This window comes from Passer montanus, unplaced genomic scaffold (genome assembly GCF_014805655.1).
Source record: "Passer montanus isolate IOZ18808 unplaced genomic scaffold, ASM1480565v1 scaffold120, whole genome shotgun sequence".
Classification (NCBI taxonomy): domain Eukaryota; kingdom Metazoa; phylum Chordata; class Aves; order Passeriformes; family Passeridae; genus Passer; species Passer montanus.
The window spans coordinates 421,026-438,162 of record NW_024358723.1 but is presented as its reverse complement, the minus strand read 5'-3'; the positions used below and the strand labels follow the sequence as shown (position 1 = coordinate 438,162).

The following is a 17,137-nucleotide window of genomic DNA, read 5'->3' as shown; positions in this document are numbered from 1 at the left end:
GCTGAGCCGGGCGGGGCGGTGCCGCGCGCGCCCAGCAGGAGGCGCTGTGAGCGGGGGGGCGCTGAGGGGGCGCGCGGGGAGCGGGGCCCGGCGGCGGCAGAAACGGGGCCGGGAATGGTTAAAAAATACTCCGGAGTGACAAAAAAGACTCCGGGAGTGACAAAAAAGGGTCCGTGTATGACCAAGGGGCCGGGAGAGGGCGGCGAAAGGGGGACAAAGGGGCGCGGGAGGGTCCCGTGTGTGGGGAAAGGGTGTGAGGGCAGGAAGGGGTCACCGCGTCTCGCTGTGCTGGGCACGGCGGAGGAGCCCGGGTGTGTTTGTGTCCGGCAGTGAAAGGATCCGAGGGACCCCTTTCATTAGTGATTGTCCGCATTTATTATTTCAGGGCGGATTTGTCTTCGAAATGTGCTCGGAGCTGTGAATCCAGCGATGGAGCGGCGCGGGTTGTTGCGGTGCTCGGCCGGTAGGAGGCGGTGTTCGCGCCTGTGGTTTTGGGGCAAAAAGGGGTGTTCGGGGGGTTTTGGGGGGCGCCGATGGTGGCGGGGGGCAAAAGGGGAGCCCGCGTGTCTCTGTATTGCCCAGGCTACGCTGGCGTGGCTATTCACAGGCGCGATCCCGCTACTGACCGCCACGGGAGCTTTGACCTGCTCCGTCTCCGACCTGGGCCGGTTCACCCCTCCTTAGTCAACCTGGTGTCCCGCAGCTCCCCGCGGGTCACCATATTGATGGCGGCCTTAGCTTGGACGCCCGCTCGGCACAGCGCACGGCAGCCCAGAACTCCTGGGCTCAAGCGATCCGTCGGGCTCAGCCTCCCCGGCAGCTGGGATTACAGGCGCGCGCCACCGCGCCCGGCGCTGGCAGCCCGCTCCGCCGGCGGTACGGCTTGTGCGGAGCCGCCCCGCTCCGCCCCGGGCCCGCCCCGGGCCGCCCCGACCCTCCTCCTGACCCTCCTCCTCCTGCTGCTGCTGCTCTCGCTCCTCCCTCCTGTTTGTACTGCTCCTCCTCCTTCTCCTTCTCCTCTCCTTCTCCCCCTCTTCCATCTTCTTCTTCACCTTCTGGTCCTCCTCTTTCTCCTTCTTATTCTCCTTCTCCATTTCCTTCTCCTCTCCTCCTCCTTCTCCTCCTCTTCCATCTTCTTCTTCACCTTCTGGTCCTCTTCTTTCTCCTTCTTATTCTCCTCCTCCATTTCCTTCTCGTCTCCTCCTCCTCCTTCTTCTTCTCCTCTCCTTCTCCCCCTCTTCCATCTTCTTCTTCGCCTTCTGGTCCTCCTCTTTCTCCTTCTTATTCTCCTCCTCCATTTCCTTCTCGTCTCCTCCTCCTCCTTCTTCTTCTCCTCTCCTTCTCCCCCTCTTCCATCTTCTTCTTCGCCTTCTGGTCCTCCTCTTTCTCCTTCTTATTCTCCTTCTCCATTTCCTTCTCCTCTCCTCCTCCTCCTTCTTCTTCTCCTCCCTTCCCTTTATCCTTTTCCCCCTCCTCATCCCTTCCCCTTTCCCCTTTTCTTTCCCCCTTCCCATTCCTCCTTCCTTTTCCCTTCCCCTGTCTCTTCATCCTTTTCTTTCCCCATTTTCTTTCTTCCCCCTTCTTCTTTTCCTTATCCCTTCCCAATCTCCTTCCTCTCCTTCCCCTTCCTCCTTTCTCCTTTGCTGCTTCTACCTTCTTCCCCATTTCCCCCGCTTTCTCCTTTTCCCTTCCCCTCTCTCTTCGTCCTTTTCTTTCCCCATTTCCCTTCCCATTCCCTTTCTTCCCCCTTCTTCTTTTCCTTATCCCTTCCCAATCTCCTTCCTCTCCTTCCCTCCTTCTTCTCCTCCCTCCCCTTTATCCTTTTTCCCCTTCTCCTCCCTTCCCCTTTTCTTTCCCCCTTCCCATTCCTCCTTCCTTTCCCCCGCTTTCTCCTTTTCCCTTCCCCTCTCTCTTCGTCCTTTTCTTTCCCCATTTCCCTTCCCATTCCCTTTCTTCCCCCTTCTTCTTTTCCTTATCCCTTCCCAATCTCCTTCCCCTTCCTCCTTTCTCCTTTGCTGCTTCTACCTTCTTCCCCACTTTCCCTTACCCCTTCCCTTCTTCCCATCCTTGCCCCTCCTCCTTACCCATTCTCTTTCCCCTTTCCCCTTCTCATTTCCCTTCTCCCTCTCTTCCTATTTCCCCTTTCCCTCTATCCCACTCTCATTCCCAGCACACACTGCAGTTTTCCCTGCTGAGGAAGCAGCCAGGCCAAGGACAGATCCCCCTCCCCATCCTTAGCACAAACCCAAACTCTTCACTTCTCACACAGTTTGGGCGTTGTTATCAGGGATTCACAGTGGGGTTTCGGATCAGGGCCCCCCTCAGGAGCACCATATCCCCTGTGAACTTCCACCAGCACAACAACTGCAGCCCAAAATCCCAGCCCCAGCCTCCCCAGCACTCGGATCCCGCCCGATCCAGCTGTTCTGCAGATTCCTGCCGTGCGAGCTCTGCCTGGCCACACCGTGGCAGTGGGGAGCCGAGGGAATGTCCCTGAGCTCGCTCCGCTTCGTGTTCCAAAGCGCTTGGGTAGGCAGGAATGGTTTTTGGGCTGCCGAGGAAGCGCAAAGCCCCGCTCGGAGCCAGAGCGGGCACACCCCGGTGCTGTTCTTGTTCCGAGCCTGGAGCTCTGTCCCCGGGACGGCTCCGCACAGAGCAGCCGGGGATGTCCTGCTTTGAAAAACTCCTCGTGGAGCAAAGCTGCCCGATTTGCCAGCGTTTTCCTGAGTGCGGAGCTGGGCTGTGACAGCAAAAACCAGCGGAGTAACGAGAGGCTCCTGGCAGCTTCCGCAGCGTTTGAGCACGGCTGGCGCTGACCCGCAGCCAGAAACACGAGGGAATTCCTGCTGGCCGGCACAGGACCCCGGCACTTCCCACTTTTACAGTCACATCTGCTGCGATCCCAACACATCCCACCAAAACCTGAGTGCGCCTGGGTGGGCGCGGCAGCTCCAGGAGGAGCATCCTTGGGAGTGCTTTTGCCTTTCCCTGCTATGTGCCTGCTCCGCGGCACGGAGAGCTGACAAAGGGCTGGGTCCGTGGAGATGGGGTGCCAAAGGGGCTGGGTCCGAGGGGATGGGGTGCCAAAGGGGCCGGGTCCGATGGGATGAGGTGCCAAAAGAGGCTGGGTCCCGTCCTGTCGCCCGGGCTGCGCTGCAGGGTCTGTTCACAGGCGCGATCCCGCTACTGACCGCCACGGGAGCTTTGACCTGCTCCGTCTCCGACCTGGGCCGGTTCACCCCTCCTTAGGCGACCTGGTGGCCCCCGGCTCCCCCAGGGCCACCATATCGATGCCGGCCTTAGCTTGGACGCCCGCTCGGCACAGCGCACGGCAGCCCAGAACCCCCGGGCTCAGCGATCCGCCAGCCTCAGCCTCCCCGGAGCTTGGATTACAGGCACAAGCCACCGTGCCCGGCTGCTCCCTGCGCTGCCTGCGCTCCCCGTCAGCCCGGGAGCGGCTCCTCGGCGGCGGCAGCAGCGCGGTGGGAGGAACAGCAGGCACACGGAGCAAAATTCAGCTCTGCAAGTGAGCGTCCAGCACAGTGCTTTGGTTTAGACAGGCCAGGGTGTGCTGGTGTAGGCTGAACATTTAAGTTCGTGGTTCTGCTCTGGGATGTGCCCAGAGAGAGCTCAGAAGGATTTGCAGAATGTCTGAGGGGCAGCCTGCTCCTTGCAGGTGTAATGAGGTGAATGATTCTCAGCAAAGGATAGAAAAATAACAAAAACCTGAGGCAAGGAATAAAATCCAGGAGCTCCCTGCTTTTATCCGTTCCCTGCCACAACAGGCTGCTGCCTGGGAACTCATTCACTGAGGATTTTTTATCTTAACTCCGTGTTTTGCCTCTGTCAAAAGGTCCTGCCCCAGGTATCCCATGGGAATCACTGGCTGCTCCCCCTCCTCCATGGATGGCTCATGGAATTGTGTTTCTCCAGCGCAGAGGTCGAGGCAAGGGCGTCCTGCCCAGGCAGGGCCACACCTCCTGCCCTGCCAGAGCCACTCAGAGGTGTCTGAGCATTTCCTCCAGCGTGTCCCGGGCTACTGGAGCAAAGTCCAGGGCTAAAGTCCACAGGGCAATCCCATCTTCGAGAAAGAAAATAATATTTTCCCCGGTGCTGCACAAGCCTGAAGCATTACGGGTGTCAGGGCTGCATGGGAGAGATCCCAGACCTTGTTCTGGGCTCCTTTTATCTCCTTAAGGAAGAGCTTTTGGTGACAGCTGGAGTTCTGGCTAAAGGCATTAGGATAATGATTTAGGGGTCGAGGCATGAGGAGAGGGGGGCCTGGCATCCACAAACAGGAGAAAGGCAAACCATCCCCACGGAAACAACACTGAACACTTCCAGGCACCTGCCACTGACACGGGCGTTCTTCCTGTCACAAACACAGACATTTTCTTTGTGTGAAAAAAGCATAGCAGGAGGGATTTGGAAGAGCAGGGGCATGAGGCTATGTGATTTCCTGGGAAAAATCTGGTGGGAATGGGCTTGGTAGCCTGAGGAGGGCCCAGGCACAGCGAGGGTCTGACAGAGCAGGGCAGCACCAAAGCGACAGCCGAGATGGGAAATGAGCCCCTCGGGGCTGGGCACAGCTTGGGAGCTCAGCCCGGAGCCCAGCCCGGGGCCGCCCTGCCCTCCGGAGCCCGGCCCGGGGCCGCCCTGCCCTCCGGGGCCCGGCCCGGGGCCGCCCTGCCCTCCGGAGCTCGGGAGCGGCTGCTCCAGGATCCCGCTGAGCTCCCCGCCGGAGCTTTGTGCCCAGAGTTAGGGCTAAGCCAGGCTCCAACCCCACAAATCACCCGCCTGGAGATCCCACTGAGCTCCAAAACGCCTCCTTCCAAGGGCCAAGCAACCACAGAGTCATGGAACACAGCCACACAATACCCTGGGCTGAAGGCAGGGTGCAGTCCAGCTCCTGGCCCTGCACAGGACACCCCAAAATCCCACCATGGGATTATTCTTGCCCTCATGGGAATTATTCCCACCATGGAAATAATTCATTATTCCCACCATGGGAATTATTCTTCTTGTCAAGGCTTCAGGATTTTTCAGGCTGGTGTTGCCATGGTGGTGACCCAGGATTTTGGCATGTGAAGGTTTGGTCAGGCAGTATCCACCCCCCTCTTCATTTCCTCTCTCTGCTCCTGGGAGCACCCTGGGAAAGGAGGAGCCAGCTTTGCCAATAGTACCTGCAGAGACATTTTGAAGTACTTAAGATATATAACAAAACCCTAAATATTCTGGAGTCATAGAATCCCTGAATGGTTTGAGTGGGAAGGGAGCTTAGATCTCATCCAATTCCTCCCCCTTTCCATGGGCAGGGACACCTCCCACTGTCCCTGCTCCAAGCCCTGTCCAGCCTGGCCTTGGGCACTGCCAGGGATCCAGGGGTATCCAATGGTGCTTTTTCTGAGTGCTTTTTTTGAGGTATTTTACCTTGAAAATCAGTCAGCAGTGTAAGGCTATGTGGAGCACCAGTGCCCAGAGGTGCATTTCTTTCCCTGAGGGTGGTTACAGGGAGTAGACTTATATATTGAAAATCTGTTTGCAATACCTCACCACGCTCTGAATAAAGAATTCCCAGTTCCCAATCTCCCACCCATCCCTGCCCTCGCAGGCACACGGGACACCCCATCCACTGACACAGCATCGCACAGTGCTGGCTTCTAAAACACTCACCTCACTTCTGAAACATTCAACTGGCTTTTGAAACATTTAACTCACTTTTACAACACTCACCTCACTTTTAAAATGTTCACGTCACTTTTAAAAAAGTTCAGCTTACTTTTAAAACATTTAACTCACTTTTAAAACATTCAACTTACTTCCCAGTCCCTCTGCAGCTCTCCTGGAGCCCCTTCAGGCCCTGCCAGGGGCTCTGAGGATCTCTTCCTCACTCCCACAGGGGGCTGGAGACCAGGACAGGGCTTTTTCCTGATACCTGTGGGATTTTGTTGATTCTTCAGGATCCTCAAGGCATCGTTTCAGCACACTTGGTTCACAGAGACCTGTTGCAGCCAGGATATTTTTTGCTCAAATTTCATCTGTGATGACAAATTTCCACCTCACAGTGGCTTAAGTTGCTCTCTTAAAAATAAGGGCCTGTCTTTCCAAACCAATTCCCATATTCTCCAAAACCCCTTCCCACCTCCACTCCTCAACAGGATGGGAAGATCCAGGGATGCCTCTGATGCCACTGCCTGTAGCACAAACACCTTTGGAGGTTTCAGGTTCAGCTTCCTGCCAATCCCGGCTGCTGCTGCATCCAAAATCACAGGAAACAGGGCTGAGACATCCATGGGAGCCATCCCCAGCCCTCCCTGCCCGCAGGGAGGCAGGAGCAGGGCCAAGTGCTCTGGGAAAGGCTCCTCTCCCTGACTCACCCCAGCACAGGACACTTGGCCCATTGTGTCAGATATCTCCATGACAAATCTGCCCCTGGAATGCCATTGTTGTATCGAGGATGTAATTTGTTTTCACAACAGGAGAATTTATCTAACACAGATACTAAAGCCAGAGCTGTTATTATATTCCCTTTTCCTTCCTTGGAAAGCCACAAAGGTCTTTGAAGGATCAGTGAACAAAGGCTTTTCCCATCTCTGTCAAGAGGGCAGCAGGGAAAGATGGGCTGCACCCCATCAAAACAGGTTTGGCCTGATGGTCCACAGCGACTGGAATTTGATTTATATTCAAACAGATAAAAATGCTGTGATTGATGAGCATCAGTTCCCTCGAGGCTTGGTTAATTTGGTGTTTCAGTTGCTGTGACAGCACCTGGACCTCTGGTGGAGGGCAGAACATGGAACCCATGGAAAACAATAAATGCAAACCTTGGTACCTGCACTGCCCAGGGGCTCCTCCTGGATAAGGGAAGATAAGGAATGATAAGAAAGATAAGGAGCAGCCAGGCCCAGCTGAGCCACACAAGGTGCCACAGGTATCTGCTGCCCTTCTCCCCAGGCTGTAAGCCCTAATCACTTTATAACCATGATTGCTTTTTACCCTCTGGGCTGTAAATCCCCATCCACTGACACAGCATCGCACAGTGCTGGCTTCTAAAACACTCACCTCACTTCTGAAACATTCAACTGGCTTTTGAAACATTTAACTCACTTTTACAACACTCACCTCACTTTTAAAATGTTCACGTCACTTTTAAAAATGTTCAGCTTACTTTTAAAACATTTAACTCACTTTTAAAACATTCAACTTACTTTTGAAACATTTAACTCACTTTTAAAATATTTAACTCACTTTTAAAATATTTAACTCCTGCAGGCTACCCAGTAACTCACTAGGGGTTGCCAAGGACCTGAGAAGGGTTTTAATTCTCAAGCAGGTGTGTGAAACTGAACTAAGAGCTCACATTTTTCAGGTAATTTAGGATATATTTGGGTATTTTGGGTGCTGGTTTGGGGGGCATTTTACCTTGAAAATCAGTCAGCAGTGTAAGGCTGAGCTATATGGAGTAGCCAGTGCCCAGAGGTGCATTTATTTCCCTGAGGATGTAATTTATATTCATCCTGAGGTGAAGAACCTGCTTTGCTCAGACCCTCACACTTCATCTGTGGTGACAAATTTCCACCCCACAGCACCTCTGGTCTCTCTCTTAAAAATAAGGGCCAGTCTTTCCAAACGAATTCCCATTCCAAAGGCTGTGCTCTCCCAGGGACTGGGATCCCTCAGACAGCAAAGCCTTTTTTTGCTTTATAACTGAAGTTATTTCCATTTGCTTCCTGTTTACCCTCCTTCCTGTGCACTCACGGAAACCAACAGGACTCTCCACTGAAATGTTCCAAAAGTAGGTGGTGCTCTCCCTCCAGCTTTCCCCCCATTCTCCAGGGACTGGGAAACGTGAGCTGCCAGGGCTGACTGCACTGCGTTCATTAGTGACTAATTTGAGATCTTAACTACCCAAAGTGCTGAGTGCTCAAATGCCTCCCTGCTATCTATCCTCCTCCAGAGCAGGAATACTTCCTTTAAAAGCACAGCCAGGCCGTGGCAAACCTTCCCCGGGTGAGGCTGGGAAGTTTTCCTGAAGAGCAGGGAGGATCCTTGGGAATAAAGCCCAGCACAGGTGGAAAAGCATTTGAGTGAATCCCATTTCTCTTCTGAGGAAGAGCTTGTTACTGTGCAGCGAGCAGGCGCTGGAGCAGATTGCCCAGAGAGGAGTCTCCAGTGCTGGAGGCATTCCAGAAGCAGCTGGACAGGATCCTGTGCCCTGTGCTGGCCCTGCTCAGCACGGAGGTGGCACCAGGTGACCCCACTGTGGTCCCTTCCAACCCGAGCTGCCCAGGGCAAGGAACCACATCCCCCCTTCAGTCTGGGGGTTCTGTGGGAAGAAGTGCAGCTCATCATTCCCCTCCGGTGGGTTTTGGGCTGTGGATGATCGTGGGAAGATCAGTTTTGGGTGCTCTCAGTGTCACCCAGAGGCAGAAGCTGCAACCACAGCCCAGAGCAGCTCAACTCAGCCATGAGCCCTGCCAGGGATCCAGGGAAAGGAAAGATGCCTTGAGAAGCTGTCCTAGAGCAGAGGGATAACAGGGATTGGAGCAGGGGGCACTGGGAGGGCTCATCTCCACAGGGCTCCAGTGCAGGAGCAGCTCAGAGAAACTCTGGCAGGCGTTGCACTGGTCCCATCACTTTTCCAGGAGGGAAAGGACAGAAGGAGTTCAGAAAAGCTGTTTGCCAGGTGAAATGGGCAAAGCCAATCCCCAGGGATGACGGACAATGCAGTCTCCAACAAAGCAAACAAAAGCCAGACACCCGAGGAACAGCATGGCTGGGTGCAAAGCGGGGAGCAGATAATGGAAAGGGCACTTCCCCACCCTGCAGGTGCCCATTCCGTGGGGTTTCATGGTCCCCAGAGCGGGGTGACACAACCCTGAGCATCCCATGCTCCACCTCCTGTGCTTTATTCTCCCCTAATCCCTGAGATCCACGCTCCTCACCTGTGGGAAATGGGAGAAAGCCCCACAGGAGCCCCTCAGCTCTTACAAAGGAAAGCAGAACAACCTCAGCACGGTCACACCCTCTCCTCAACGCTTTGCACTGTCAGAACAAAAGCACCAAAAGTCATTTCCTGACAGCACAAAAAGCTGCTCCAGGGAGAGGGAAGAACAACAGATTCCGGCTCATGGGCAAAGGAAGGATCTCAAAGCTCCTGGCATCACCTTTCTGTGCTGCTGTGAACACTCGTGGGCTCGTGCTGCCTGACTGAATGAACTCAGCAGCATGGAAATGCTCACAGCGAGCAGAGCCAAGTGAAAACCCACCAACATCCACAGCCTGAGGTTAATTTTAGCCCTGCAAATATTTAGCTCTGTTTAGATAAATATCCCATGCTAGTGAGAGCAGAGACTGAGCCAGCTGCATCCAGCGGGAGCAGGGCTTGCTGGAAATCCCCATGCAGTGTGCTAATTAGCAGCATTATCTGCTGGTTTAATCAGCAGAGCGTGAACCCGGCCAGGCAGGGACACTGCTGAGCCCCGGGGTCAGCAGGACGTGCCCTGGCACAGCCTCTCACCAGGAGAGGCCGTGTTTGCCTGGCATCCTCCCTCCCGGCTCGCTGCAGGAGAGAGCAAAGCCTTGCTCCAAACCCCTCCTGACATCACAGAGCCGTGGAAGGTCCTGAGCTGGAAGGGACGCCCAGGGACCGTGGATCCAACCCCTGGCCCTGCAGAAGAACCTTTCCCTGTCTCCGAGCCAAAGCTCCCTGCACAGCTCCAGCTGTTCCTGTCCCTGTCACCAGAGGGAAGAGCTGATCCTTTATTCATTCTGCAGCCTAGGAGACCTCCCGTTCTCCTAAAGACACCAAAGCTTCCCCTGGCAGCTCCAAGAGATCGCTTTCCACGTGCCAGGCCATCAGCCACAGAAATCAACGCACAGCTTGGTGTTTCTGAAGGGAATGGGAAGGTACAGTTCACAACATCCTACACAACCCCAAGGGACAGCAGAGGACCCCAAAGCCACCAAGTGCATCCCGTGGGAGGTGTCCCTGCCATGCAGGGCTGGAAGGAGATGGATCTGAGGTCCCTCTCAACCCGCACCACTCCGGGATTCCACGGTTTTGTGGGATTTGTGCTCCAGGTGCCGCTCCCCCCGTTCAAACCACGAGCTCGGAGCAGCCACCGGCACAGGCTGGCTCCCACGGGCCCGGCAGCGTTCCCGGGTCCCGCTGTCCCGGCACGGCCCGGCGTGTGCGTGCAGGAGCCCGCGGAGCTGGGCGTGCCGGGGCACGGCTCCGGGCACAGGGCAGGGCCGCGCCCCGAGCGCTGATCCGCGCAGTTTCACCCGCCCCGCTCGCGGGGAGTGCCCCGGGACAGCGCGGAGTCACACGGCCCGTGATGCAGCGCTGAATCACGGCCGGCCCGCTGGCAGCGACACCTCCCGCTGCGCCCAGCCTGGCCTGGGACACCGCCAGGAGCCCGGGGCGGCCGCAGCCCTGCAGGGTCGCGCACTGGGGCCGGGCCCATCGCTCGTTCCGGGCTCGCTCCCCGCGGGTGCTGCCCCTTTAAGGCGCGCCCCGCGCTGACGCGCCATCGCGTGGCGCCGCGCGCCGCCCCGCCCCGCCCAATCAGCGGCGAGGCCCCGCCCCTCCGCGGAGAGCCCCCCCCCCGTGGGGCGGGGAGCCGCCTCCCCGGCGCCCCATGCGCGGCCCGCGCTGAGCCCCGCCCGCCCTTCCCCGCCGGGCCGGCGCTCGCCCTCTCGCCCTCCCTTGGATGCCGCCGAGATGGGCAAGGTGCTGTCCAAGATCTTCGGGAACAAGGAGATGCGGATCCTGATGCTGGGGCTGGACGCGGCCGGCAAGACCACGATCCTGTACAAGCTGAAGCTGGGCCAGTCGGTGACCACCATCCCCACCGTGGGCTTCAACGTGGAGACCGTCACCTACAAGAACGTCAAGTTCAACGTGTGGGACGTGGGCGGCCAGGACAAGATCCGGCCGCTGTGGCGGCACTACTACACGGGCACGCAGGGGCTCATCTTCGTGGTGGACTGCGCCGACCGCGACCGCATCGACGAGGCGCGGCAGGAGCTGCACCGCATCATCAACGACCGGGAGATGCGGGACGCCATCATCCTCATCTTCGCCAACAAGCAGGACCTGCCCGACGCCATGAAACCCCACGAGATCCAGGAGAAACTGGGCCTGACCCGGATCAGGGATAGGAATTGGTATGTGCAGCCCTCCTGTGCCACCACGGGGGACGGACTCTACGAAGGGCTGACGTGGTTAACGTCCAATTATAAATCCTAATGGGAGAGGAACTATTTAGTCTACAAAGAATTAAAGAAATAAAACAAAAAAAAATTTAAACAAATTTAAAAAAAGATACAAAAAAAATTAAAATAACCCACGTGGCTTTCCAGAAGAATGATTCTCTACTGAAAAGTAAAACCAGAACCGCATCCATAGGATTATGATCACCTTTCTCCAGTGGCCACCCTTTCCTCCTGCACCCTTGGCTGGATTCCGGTTCTAACTCCTCCTGCTTGGCGTTAGGATGCTCTAACCTCCGACTGTGACACGAACACAGGCACTAGATGCTATGGCAGACTTCCAGCAAACAGGGGAAGGACACATTATAGACTTGCTAAGTAACTTTTTTTTGGTTTTTTTTTCCCTTTTTCCTCTCGTTAGCCCTTTGCTGGTTTGATTATTTTGGGGGATGTTGGGGGAGGGGGTCCATTTTCAGTGTATGCTTTCTGGGTCTACTTTTTTGATTATATATATTTTTTTCTCTCTCTTCTCTCACTTTGCTGTAGATTGCTACTTTTTTGCATTCTTGCAGGATATGTTGCTAGGTCGACTTCATCTAGTAAACTGAAAATTGTTGCTTAAAATCAAACTGCAGTCTGTCTTTTTATATTAAGGACTTTTTTTTTTTTGAAAAAAAAAAGTTCTGTTAATCTGTAACTAAACAGTGACTCAGTCTCGGCTCCACGGCTCAGGCTAACGAGGGGAATTCTTGCCTGCAGTGGCAGAGAGTGGGAATTCCACTGTAACGCGTTCAGAGTGCGTGTCGGGCGCTGGGAAATGTAAGAACTGCTTTGGAATGTCAGCTGGGAACTTCTGCCCCATACATCATGCATGAGCAGGGATGCAAAACCAGCTCCCCACACCACACGGCAAACAAGGCATGGCCACGCTGCAGTTCCAGGGCAGGCACTGGGCAGGTTTTTTGACTTCAGTGAGGTTTAGTTGCTGTTTTTTACTCCTTGGTGTCGGTGCTCGGGCCGAGGCTCTCTCCAGCAGATGCAGCAATAAAATGTTGCAATGAGTTTGACTTTAAATCAGATGTTTTGGCAAAAGTCCAGCTCTGACTTGCCTCCCGCTCCCATCTCAAGGCAGCTGGAGACACCTAAACCTGGAAAGGATTCCTGTTTCTCTCCAACAGCCAGAAGGAAATTGTTGTTATTATTGTTAATTACTGTTATTCCTGTTCTTTTTCCATGCTGGAGCCTGGCGAGGGGGCGAGTCCCGCGCCCAGCTCTGCTCGAGCCCGGCGTTTCTGGCCTCAGGAATGGCCATTTTGAGGAAATCACTGCTCGCTTTGGTTTCCCGAGGCCGGCCTGGGCGGCTGGAGCCTCCTCCCGTGCCCCGGGGCTGCTGCAGTCCTGCGGGACAGGGAACCGTGCTGGGCGCCCGAGCCCACTGAGGAGCTGCTCTGAGAGCGGCAGGGCCGAGAGGGAGAATCGACGCTGAATGTAAACTTCCATAATTAGTTCTTAAAGGGCAAAGCAGCTCGTTAGCCATGTCACAGCCTGTAGCTGGACTGGCCAATCAAAAACCCCACCCAGAGCAAGTATTTGCATAAAAACTCAATCAAGTATTAATTAACGCTGGGTGCACAAACTGTTAAAGCAGCTGGTTCTTATTCAGCCTTAAGGATTAACTTCAGATTTCCTCAAGGAGTTAAAACTCCCTTGGGGAATTCTAGGAATGTATGCTACAAAACCAGAAGAAAATGGCTTTTATTTTCCTTTTTTTCCTTAATTGTTTTCTCTTTTCAAGAATCTAAGTTTTACATGGAATTAGGGGCATTACACTACATTGCTGCAGTGGTGACTCTGCATGCTGAGTACCTTGTACATGGAGCTCTTACCAAAGATGTATGGGAAGATGAAAGTCCTGAATTCACTTCTGAAATCCAATGCTTTGGAGCACTTCAAAGTCCTTGTAGAGTATGGTTCCAAAAAAAAAAAAGACTTTTCTGGATGTGGGTTGCAAATGGGACTGGATGGGTTCTTGGTGCTAGATGATAGAGCATTGATGGACTTTGTGAATTTGAGAGTCTGCAGAAGCTTAATGTAGAAACAACCGTTCCATCTCAGCCCTAAAGAAGAGGAAGTGAGATTAGTTTATTTTAATCCAAGGCTTTTTGCCATTGGAATATCATTGCTCTATTTTCTAGCTTTTCTTTTTCTTTTCCTGTTGCTGTAACTTAATGAACAGTGTGGTGGTATAAAAACTTAAAATCACAACAATATGGTTACTGTTTTCTTCTGGAGCATCAATAAAATAGCCAAGCACAAAGTAAATGCCTAAACTGGAAAACTTGAAGCTCTATTAATGGTTCTTGAACTTTCTTAAAGCTATTCTCAGTCAACATGAAAACTTCAACACCTTCATTTTTTGTCTGAGTTGTTTTCCTGTGTTTCCAAGCGCTGGGGCAGCCTTTGCATTAAGTTGACTTCGCAATTTTGTATCCCCTTAGAAGTAACTTTGTAATTCTGTTTTGTAGGTGAAAGGAAATCGCTTTTGCTTCTGGATTTTTAAATTTTTTTTTTTCGGGGGTGGGGGGGGAGTGGGGAGGAAGAGATGGGGGAGAAAAAAGTTACTGGAACGTGTGGCAGAGCCGTCAGAAATAAACGGCTGCGGCCGCCGAACAAAAACCCACAGGTTTCACTTCCAACACGTCCTTTCCAGGCTGTAGCTGGACCTCAGCACGAGGGAGTGGCTGTCCGTAGGATAAAGTGGGAATTCTGTACCAAACCAACCAGTCTGGAATTCCAAGTGCATCGATTTGTGTTCGTGTGAATTTATGGAGTAAGTTTTGAATGGCGTTCAATCGTGTCCGACCAAGTGACTGAGTTTGTGGCCTGTGATCTCCCTGACTGAAGTACCCAGGAATTTTGTGTTCTCAATATGGCTGTAGTGTTGGTAAAGAACTAATAAGCAGAAAATAAAGCAATTATACAGTGGAGCTCTCCTGGTATGTTGCTTGTATTGAACGATGAGAGAAGCAGAAAGGGGCAATCTGGTGCCGGACTCGGGCGTTGTGCTGGCATAAAGAGGGCTCTGTTCTGGATCTCCCAGACTGGAAGCCTGGCTGTAATTCCTTTGAGAATTAGATGAGAGACTGTAAGTGGAAAAGGAGGATGCTGCTTTAATATTGCCACTTGAGCAAACTTTATTGCCAGGGTTCTCCAGCCTCGGTGCCAGCCCCACCTAACTCGGGAAGGTGAGGGCAGGGAGGGGCTGTCCCTGCCGTGTTCCAGGGAGGGAATTCCCTGGAAAGGGCAGCACGAGGCCGCTGTGAACACGCAGGGATGGACAAAGGGGCTGATGAGTGACTAGGGGTGCTTGTGGAGTGACAGATGTGACGTTGGTGCCTGAGCAGGACTCGAGTGAGCTGACAAAAGGACTTGGGCAGGTGCTGGGGCTGCGGGGGGCTGGGGAGCAGCGGGACATGGATCCTGTGACAGCTGCCATCCCCTGGGACAGGCAGCAGGGTCACAGCCGGAGCTCTGCTGGCAGAGGGCACGGCCGGGGCTCCGCTCCGAGGCTGCTCCCACAGCTGCAGGTGCTAGGCCAGGTGTCAGCCCTGGAACTGCCTCCTTGCTGCAAAGCTTTGGGAATGCTCAGGAGCCTCAGTACCTGCTCTAGTGGGCAGCATCCCTGCCCATGGAACGAGCTGGGCTTTGAGGTCCCTTCCCACCCAAACCATTCCTTGATTCCATGAATATCCAGCCAGGTGGGTGCAGGAGCCTTCCCCTTCCAGGGTGTTCAGGCTCTGCCTGGCTGTCAGGCCAGGGTGTGGCTGTGTAAATGAACTTACTCTGACTTAATTAAACTCCTCGGAGCTGGGAGACAAGCAGGGGAACCGGTGTCTCTGTGGCTGCAGCAGTGAGTCACATTTCAAAATGCCGGCGCTTATCGCGTCCCATCGGAGCCCCGAGCACGCCGTGACTCAGCCCCAGCACCCAGCAGGGCTCTGCCCCCCGCCACAGGGCCTGTCCTCATGGGCAGCCTTGGAAAAACTCCCCACCATTCCTAATTGGAAGTTATCCCTGTTAGTGCAAGTCCTCCCAAAGCAATGTGTCTCGCTTTAAAAGTGTTGTCAGAGCAGCTGGCGCAAGGGCTGGGGAGCTGAGGTGATCCTCAGGTTTGGGGATGGGACAAACCCTCCTCAGGTTTGGGGATGGGACAAAAGGGACTGCCAGGAGCAGAGAACTTGCTGTGGATGTGGAAGCAGCCTCGGTGTGAGCTCTGTGACTCGGACTTCCCTCAAACACACGGCCGTGCTTTTATCTTGGATTTGCTTCTAATATCTGTCCAAGCTGACAGCTCGGTGTGGGCAGTCTGAAATCCCCTCGGCTCTGGTGCTTTCTGGAAGTTCAAATAAAAACTTTCCCCTGCTCTCGTGGGGAAGCATCGGCTCGCAGGGGCTGTTGGTGAGCGATGTCAGCCCTGCTGACTGCTCAGTTCCCCTTCTGAGGTCCTGCGCGCCCGTGTTTCGGAATTACGTCTGAGCAAAGGCTTTGGGGGCTTCAGGCCCAGCTGGAGCCCCACAATCCATCTCCCTTTCAGGAGTGGGAGCACCCAAGGGTGTCGTTTCACCCTGTGTCAGCTCTGGAAGGCGCAGGGTGAGTCAGAGGCTGGAGGGTGGTTTGTACAGGCGGGAAATGGGGTGTGCTGGGGGTTGTCCAGGAAGTGGCTCTGCTCTTGCTTAAGAACAGGTATCTCTGGCCTCCTTAAGAAAGGAGGGGAAAAAAGTCAAGATGTGAGTCACTGCTGAGTCTCACAGTGGTTTAACAGGCTCTGGGCCCTGCTTTGCCTCAAGTGTTCCCTTCCAGAGGCTGCACTTCGCTCCTCTGTTCCTGGTTTCTTCAGTTGCATCTTCCAAGACAGTTTTAGTTAGGAAAAATGCTTCAGCGGGGTTTCATGGGTGTCCTGTGAGATGGAACTTGGTGATGCTTGGAAATTGGTAACACTTAGAACACTTTGTTTTCCTTAGGAGTTTTCAGGTGAGAGCAGCCCTCAGGGGTGCCACCAACAGCTCCTGGATCCGTACAGGATCCTGGTGCTCCAGCTGCCTTTCAGTGGGTGAAAACTCCCTTGGTGCTTAAACAGAGGAGAGGAGGGAGCCAAGGTGTGGAAAAGAGCCTGAATTCCTGGCTGGGAGGGTGGGCAGGCCCTGGCACAGGGTGCCCAGAGCAGCTGTGGCTGCCCCTGGATCCCTGGGAGAGCCCAAGGCTGGATGGGGCTTGGAGCCTGGGATGGTGGAAGGTGTCCCTGCCATGGCAGGGGTGGCACTGGATGGGCTTTAAGGTCCTTGCTCAAACCATTCTGGGATTTTATGATGCTGTGAACTCCTAAAATTATCCCCATGCTTGTGCCTAGAATGGATTCCTTGTTTGATTTTCCACTGCATGGACCAGGCACTGGCTTCATCTGAAGTTTCTGATGCAGCAGGAGGGGAGGTTTTCTCTCTCATCAATGCAAGGCATAAAAACCTGTGGAAAGCTGCAGCAAACGCTGCACTGCATCCAGTGATTCTTGAGCTGTTGTGTGAGATTGCACTTTTATTTCACATTTTGGGGGGAAAAGGGGAAAACCTCAAGCAGCCTCTGTAGTTACAGGAGAGTAGGACACAGGGTGGGTTGGATGGGAGACCTCAGAAGCAAGGGAAACTATTTCCCAGGATTACCCTGGATTTTTGAGAAGACCACATTGCTTTTTTCGTGGCTGAGCTCCAGCAATTCTCATCCCACGAGGGTCCCTCAGAGCATGCCTGCATCATCACTGCAGGGGACAGAGAGGAGCAGAGGGAAGCACCCAGTGCCAATCCTGCCCCAAAACACCTCTGCCATTCCTGCAAAGCTGCTGTAGGGGAAGGAGCTCATTCCATGAAGG

The 17,137-nt window shown here is 54.3% G+C and overlaps 1 protein-coding gene across 1 annotated transcript; it reads left to right on the top strand.

The window, feature by feature from the left end:
- Positions 1 to 10,570: 10,570 nt before the first annotated feature.
- Positions 10,571 to 14,204, top strand: ARF6 (ADP ribosylation factor 6). Its single transcript, XM_039698103.1, has one exon. It carries the CDS (start codon positions 10,727 to 10,729, stop codon positions 11,252 to 11,254), a length of 528 nt encoding a protein of 175 aa, XP_039554037.1. The 5' UTR covers positions 10,571 to 10,726; the 3' UTR covers positions 11,255 to 14,204.
- The last annotated feature ends 2,933 nt before the right edge of the window (positions 14,205 to 17,137 follow it).